Genomic DNA, 7611 nt, shown 5'->3' with positions numbered 1-7611 from the left:
AGAACTACTAAATATTAAGCACAGCTTAAAATCGGGAGTAGCTTTCGAGATGGTTTCGTCCTCCTGCTGTTTCTTTTAGGAAAAGGTGGTATCTTTTCCCTCATTTTCCCAGTAGTAAAATCTTCCTTTTTTTTTTTTTTCTTTTTTTTTTTTAAACAACTCTTTAACGTGTAAGAAAATCCTCTTCTCTACTTAGGAATGTCTTTTAAAAATATTTTATACGCCTCTTCTTGTTCAGGGATTCTGGGAAAAAAAATTATATTGATCAAGGTCAAACGCCTGAATTCTGCCGTGACTCACTTCAAAGGTGTATTTGTGTGCCCTTCGAGCACATTAATACTAATTATCTCTCAAACACTTCCTCAAAACTCCTACTGCCTGTTTCAGATGCAAATCTAATTAACGAGCTGCCTTTGAGTAGCACACAGGGACGGAGTAATTCACTGAGTTGTTGAACCTTTCTGTCTTCTCTTCTATTTATTTATAGGTAGCTCCATCACATTTTGAAAGCGTGGGCAGTTGTGTGAAGCTCGGTGGTGGCGAGGGCAGATCTGCTACAGCTAATGAGACTTACCAGGCACTAGGGTTAAGAAAAAGGATTAGCTCTAACTTCTTGCAAATGCATTCAGGGACGTATATCATAACACTCGCTGGGCCCTACTTTGTCTAAGTTCATTTAGAAACGACTAAATCTTGAAAGACCTCTCTAAATAACGCGTGTTATTTGTAACCGTGAAATGTTTGATTTAGTAATAACTATTTGCTTTCGACAGCGGGGACAAAGCGGGAGGGAGGGGGCGAGGCACTCTGAAGAATCCCTGAAAGCCATTAAAACGTGCTTTCCCCCCCCCCTCCAGCCTCCCGAGAAGGCAGGATCCCGCATCCCCATTTCTTACGCGTGTTAAACGCTTTTAAGATGCGCGTTTGTCCAAAACCACCTCCCGAAGAGGTTCGCTTGGAGCATCACCCCCGCTGCAGCCGCATCCCCTCCCCTCTCGCCGTGCGGGGGTGTGCGGGGAGCCGGGGGAGAGGAGAGATGCTGTGTAATTTTATCCACGCTGCTCTCTGGGAGTTCACACGAGACTGATACCTTTTGCCTCTCTGCTTTGTATCAATTGGTCGCAGATCAGGCTATTGTTGCAGGAAGCTGCTTTTATTTCTATGCTCCGTCGATCAACTATTTTTCCCCACAGCCTCTTGCTGAAATTCAGTGGGTCTCTCTCTCTCTCTCTCTCTCTCTCTCTCTTTCTTCTTCTCCCTCCCTGTCTCTCATGCATGCCGTCTGTCTATCTGGAAACCCAAGGAGGAGGCTGATCACTGCAGCTCCATCTAATACAAACAGCTGGGACTCTTCGGTGGCCTTTGCCGATGTCTATTGATTTAAGTAAATCTGAGACAGATAAAAGGGGCAGATCGAGGCTGATAAAAACTTGCCGATGCTTCACGGCTCGAACCAGTGTGTGCTCTGCAACTTGGGAGCGCTGCTAGCAAGACGGCTTTAATGGGACCCCTGGTGTCATTCGCTCCAAGCCTCCATCTCCCCAGCAGACCAAACGCTGCGGCCACCATGCCACAATGGTTATAATTTGGATCTTGTTCCTGAGCCTGTTGCAGGAGCCGTGGTGCCCAGGCCGGGCTGCGGGGGTGCCCGAGGCAGCCGGAGCATCCCCGAGCCCCCCTCGGCCGCGCCGGGATGCGGGGGGACGCGGCGGGGTCTACGAGCACCTCGGGGGAGCCCCCAGGCGCAGGAAGCTCTACTGTGCCACCAAGTATCACCTCCAGATCCACCCCAACGGCAAGATCAATGGCACCTTGGAGAAAAACAGCGTCTTCAGTGAGTAACCGGGCACACCTTGTCCCCGTCCCGCTTCCCCCGGGCCGGCGCGGGGGGGGGGGGTGTCTCTCGCTTGGACCAATTGCATCCTGCATCGACGGCGGGTACTGGGACGGCCTCTCCTCCTGCCCAGCGGCTGCCTGGAGGCTGGAGCTCCTCGGTGGGAACCGGGGGCTTCCCCAGGGCTGGGTTTTTCGCCCCTTTCCCCCCGCCGGGCTCTCCCCGGTGCTTCGTGAGCCGCTCGGCTGGACCCTGGCAGCGCCCTTCCCAAGCCCTTCGCTCCTCTCCCGAGGGCTGGTGGGCTCCATGGGACAGCTCCGCCTGCCCCCAGCCCAGGCAGGAGACTCCTAAGTGGATCTAGCCGTAGGTGGAGATGCTCAATCCCTGTGGGGCAGAGGGGGACCCCCAAATCCCAGCTCCTTCCCGAGCTCCCAGTGACTAAGATCAGGAACCTGCCATGTCACTTGCCACAGGCTCTCCTCCCCACGCCATCCCTCCTCCAGCCAGGACCACTGGGCAACCCATGCCCTCGCACCTCCCCGAAGCCTCCTCGGCGGGCTGAAGGCTGCCTTCATCTCCCTCGTCCCGCCCCAGCTCGTGTCCCGCGGGGGGGGGGAGTGGGGGGGTTGAGCTTCTCTGGGCTAAATCACATCTGTCCCCTTTGACATATTGCCGAGGATCGGCGGTAATTAAGATGAAACGGGATATGCCGAGAGTGAGGGGGCAGGAGGGAGGAGAACGGGGCTCAGCCCCGGGGGGAGCCCCGAGCGCCCCCGCACCCAGACCGGCCCCGGGCACCCCAGGAAGCGTAAATCCCGGCTGATGATGGCACACAGAGATAGGGAGACCTCAGGGGTCTTTCTGAAGTCCATAAAGGAAAACCACTGTTTCCTAAAGGAAAACCTCCTCTCTATCAAAGCCTGGAGGAGGCATCCTTGAACAGCGAACCGGTGCCTGATTTAAAACAGCTGTACCAAAACCATACCAACTCTCCCAGACACGGTCAGGACAGCAACCCAGCTCTGCAAAAGGTTCAGGCTCCTGGCTACGTATTATCCCTGCAGAAAGGCAGCGATGGGTTTGGGTGCAAGAGGTCACCTCTTGCTTCCAAACACTTCTGGAAAGTACCAAGCCAGCCAGAAAACTGAGAGCAGAGTCTGAGCGAGCCACCTAGAGAGCCGTGTACATATATCACAACACCTCCCAAACCATTTGTGCCTTCATCAGTGTTGTGGCACCTTTGGCTGGGCATAAACATTTTAGCAGGTATTCCCAACCTCCCCTGTGACACTCTTGTGTTTGAGACCCCATCTCTGATGTCCTGCAAATCTCTTCCCATTTAATTTGGCTCCGACAGTCATATCGTCCTTGTCTGGAGGGCTACACTGACCTCTTAAATGACAAGTTCTTTTCGTGGTTATATACGTGGCTCTAAAATGCAGCCGACCCTCTGAAGATCTCAGCAAGGGCTTTGTCCTGAAACGGACAGCTTTGTGACTGGTTTCACTAAGTCAAGAGCTCTTATGTTCCTAACCATTAAAGAGGATTAAAACTTTTTTATATACATATAGGATTAAGTGAACCTCTAGTTCAGTGTCAGGTCTTTTTCATTTTTGAAAGAGCTCAATCTCAATCAGACATAGGGATTTATTGTCAAGCTTGTCTCAAGCAATTCCCATATCATCATTAGTTTATATTGCTTCAAATACTAGTCTTATTTCATTCACACAATTGCGCTATCATTTTGATACGAGCTAGTGGTAGCTGTGAAATCATACTCTGCAGGTAAGCACTCATTCCACTGTATCTAAAAAAATTACATGTGATGGGGCGCAACAACACATCTCATAATTGTTTTTGTTTCTAGGTATTCTTGAAATAACTGCTGTTGATGTTGGAATCGTTGCCATCAAGGGCTTGTTCTCTGGCAGATACCTGGCCATGAACAAAAGAGGCAGACTTTATGCATCAGTAAGTTTCTCTTAGGACTGTCATATGCCTGTCATTTCCCATAGGGTTAACAGGTCCAGTGGGGACCACTGATTTCTCATAAATATACATTTATAGAGAAAAAAATAATCTCATAACAGATTTCTCTCTGGAACTGTTACAGGCAACCTGTCAGGATATTTTTAAAAGTGGAAAGAAGCTGTGTTCTTACTTTCTTATTGCCTGCACAGCCAAAGGCAGAAGAATGTATTTTGCAAAGATATTTCACATGGTTAAAATTGTGAGCAATTTGGCGCACAGTTGACCCCAACAGTCAGCCTTTGCAATGCAGAACGTGCATCTCTATTCAAAATTATCCACATCTATACTTTATGTGCATCTTGGACACTGGTGGAGGATATACATGTCAGATAAAAAGTATTCAGAAGATGTTGAGCATCTCTGTTACTGGAAAGCAGCCTACTGATGGGAGTTCCTTTGCATACACCATTTGATTGGGCAGAGAAAGTGTTCGCAGGTACTAAAAGACAGGGCTATAGCAAGGAAAGGAAGTATGAGAAAGTACAAGAGGATAAATGTGAAAACAAACACCTTATTCTACTCCTCTGACCTCATTTTTTGTCCTGACCTTTGAGGTAAAATCTGGACTCTACTGGTACTGCCTTTTCAGCCCAGCCAATATTTTCCCTCAGTGAATAAGAGACTTTAGCTTAAACTTCTTCTCATTCAGGGACGCACTAAGGTGTATTTGTCAGTGTGTATACTATACACATTATCTACCTACTTGAATTTCTTCCATTGTCTTTGATTACATCCTTCTCAATCTTGTGATTGCTTACTGTAAAATAGTCATACGATGCTGTTTCTCCAGGAATCCTGTGGTATGGAAACAAATTTGAGGAGGGTAAAATATGGCCATGTGAAATTAACTTCCTCCAATTACATGTGATCCTGTTGATTTGAAGAGTATGATCTATTCCCAAGCAATGTGAGCTTTTTCCACATGAATGCAACCTAGATAACACAATCAACTCAGTTGCCTCCCTGATTTAATGTATTTTACTCCACCTTTTCAAGATTGTTCTGATAGTGCTTACGACCCAAGGTGTCTCAAATGATGCACACTGATAAAGACCCTGCATGCAAAGATGATGATTCTTTGCTGGCCCAGAGCAGTAGAACACAACAAAATTTGGCAAAGGAAAACATAGCTGAAATGGAATGAGGACATACTAACTCTGTTCTGCCACATCTGTGGCTGACCACTTTTATTCTTCCAGTTAATGTTCCAATTAAAATGGGCATCTTTTTCTATGGAGCTCCTTCATCAGCTCAGAGCCAGTGCCAGCTGCAAAGAAATTAAAGGAAAGGATGAATTTTTCAAGCTATTTCTCATCTTTACCTCTTTCTTGTTCAAAATAGGTAGGTTTTCCCTCCAGATTCATTAAACTGAATTAAAATAAGGCTAAAGACATTCTGAAGAAAAATCTACTCTACTCCTAGAGTAGAGAAAGGCCTGGAGTAGGATAGCCCAGAGAGTCCTTTTCTCTTAGACTTCTGTTTCTAGTGTGAGGAGCATCAGGCCACCCCGAAGTTTGTGCAGCTGCCATGTGCCAAGAAATATCAGCCAGGAAGGGTTTCTGTACAACTACAAGAGATAATTTGTGCTGGTCCAGCTCAAGTTGGAGAGAGACTGTTTCAGACTTGTGTTTCAGAGCTGGAGGGACAATCCAGGAAAAGCTATTTTTTCACAGAAGAAGCAAAGGGTGAGGGCTCAGCTCAAGAAAAAAATCCTGGTTTTTCTTGCCTAGAAAAAAAATGGCCAAAGACTTTATTGATGTTACAAGCTGCACAAAGCCCTTATTTCAAATAAGACTGACTTCTTTTGGGGGTAATTTTACAGTGAACATTTCATGAAATGGTATTGGAATAACTCCGTTATTCCTTGGATCACCAGTTTTCCCATGTCAATAAAATGAGTTTGTTGAGTCTGCAGAATTCCTTTGTGTCCTTCGCAGATTGTGATAATCCTCTGGGTTTATCCTCTGTGATAAACCCTCTACAACTAGAACTGAAGCAGACAGCAGGACAAATCTACCTCCATATGGTAGTTGCGTGGGCTCCAGCACCACAGCATATGAAAACCTTGTCCTTGCAAGGAAGGGCACTTCCGTTTTACAGCTGGGAAGCTGAGACATGTGGAGTCTTTTAAAATCTTGTTAAATGCCTATCAGCATTTCTGGTGAGTGAACAGCATTAAAGACATGTTGTTAATGGAGCCTATGGCTTTTCTGGCCCCAGCCTGGCTACCTGTGCCCTTTCCATGTCCTCCACAGAGGCAATGTTAAATAAAAAACCTCTGTAAAGACCATGGCAGCAGTTCCCCTCTGCCTCTGTGCTTAACACATGTTAGATACTAAAGTCTTAATCACACAGGTACAGCACAGATGATTTTGTAGTTAAGAAAAGATGTGCAGCGTGGGAGGTCCTTTATTTGTACTGTTTCTACTGCTCCCAGGGAGGAGGAGGGAGTTCTCGCCAGGCTTTTGCACAATGTTTTCTCTCACTTGAGGACCGGATGCAAAGGGGCAAATTTTGGCAGATCAAGTAAAACGTGAGCACTCGGGATGGGTGCTTATTCTGCCTTACGGTTTGTGATAAAGAAGCAGCTTAGAATGTTGGAGGAACACACTGGTGGGCAGAGTATTCCTTCATTCTGTTATGTTGAAGCAAACAAAGACGCTTCATAAAGGAGTTTACTGCTCAAATATCTGTAACAAATGGACTGTAACAGACTGTAGATGTATCTACCTACTAATTAACTAACGAGACACACTTTACCTTGAACTGTAGTATTTTACCTTTTTAATAGTGTCAGGCAACAGTTAAATTGTCTGTCCAGTTCACAGGCATATTTAGGTCTGCGAACACAAAAAAGTTATATTTATAGTTGAACAATCAGCAGAGCTATTCATTCCTGTTCACATGCCATTTTTTGTTTTCAATTTGTTTTTTGGCTTCTTTCTCTCTCTGACCCATGACACGTGCTCACACTGCTGACAGCACCCTGTTGCAGTGCAGGCCAGGCTCAGTGCTTCTGTTTTGCTCACCTTTGGTAGTACCAGTCTGAGCTTTTCTTAACACAGGTGGTGTTGTCCTCATCCTAAAACCGAGTAGAGTCTTGCTTAAGAGCAACGTTATTGAGGTAGTCCAAGGTTATTGAGATAGAAGACAGCTAATGTTAATAGAGTCTTTCTTAAACTTTATCATGTTTGCTTTACAGGAAAATTACAATGCAGAGTGTGAGTTCGTAGAGAGGATCCATGAATTGGGTTATAACACCTACGCATCCCGTCTCTACCGGACTGTACCTAACAGAGCCGGCACCAAGCGCAAAGCCAGTGCAGAGAGACTCTGGTATGTCTCAATCAATGGAAAAGGACGACCCAGAAGGGGCTTTAAAACTCGCAGGACACAGAAATCGTCTCTCTTTCTGCCCAGAGTGTTGGATAACAAAGACCATGAGATGGTCCGACTGTTTCACACGAACGTGAAATACCGAGAAAGCCTCCTGAAGCCCCCAAGCAAGAACCATCGAAGAAGGAGAGGACGCTGATGGGGGTTGGAGGACCTCATACAGGGGCTGGAAGTGACTGAGAGTCTTCAAAATACTACTAAAAAAACTAACAGCTGTGATTGTATGACAGGCATTAACAAGGACGTTTTTATAAGCTATATAATATAAGTGAAAGTCACATCATTTACTTTTAGCTATTGTAGAATTACTACTTGTGGTAAAAGAGATGTGAGATAAACTAAGGCACATT

The 7611-nt window shown here is 46.2% G+C and overlaps 1 protein-coding gene across 1 annotated transcript; it reads left to right on the top strand.

Annotated features, from left to right (window-relative positions):
* Positions 1-1575: 1575 nt before the first annotated feature.
* On the top strand, positions 1576-7400 carry FGF3 (fibroblast growth factor 3). The gene is made up of 3 exons (XM_009564312.1): positions 1576-1834; positions 3702-3805; positions 7068-7400. The coding sequence occupies exons 1-3, from the start codon at positions 1576-1578 to the stop codon at positions 7398-7400; spliced, it is 696 nt and encodes a 231-aa protein (XP_009562607.1).
* The last annotated feature ends 211 nt before the right edge of the window (positions 7401-7611 follow it).

Source organism: Cuculus canorus, chromosome 5, assembly GCF_017976375.1.
Source record: "Cuculus canorus isolate bCucCan1 chromosome 5, bCucCan1.pri, whole genome shotgun sequence".
NCBI lineage: Eukaryota > Metazoa > Chordata > Aves > Cuculiformes > Cuculidae > Cuculus > Cuculus canorus.
Note: the sequence above shows the minus strand (reverse complement) of the source record. Positions and strands in the feature narration are given on the sequence as shown.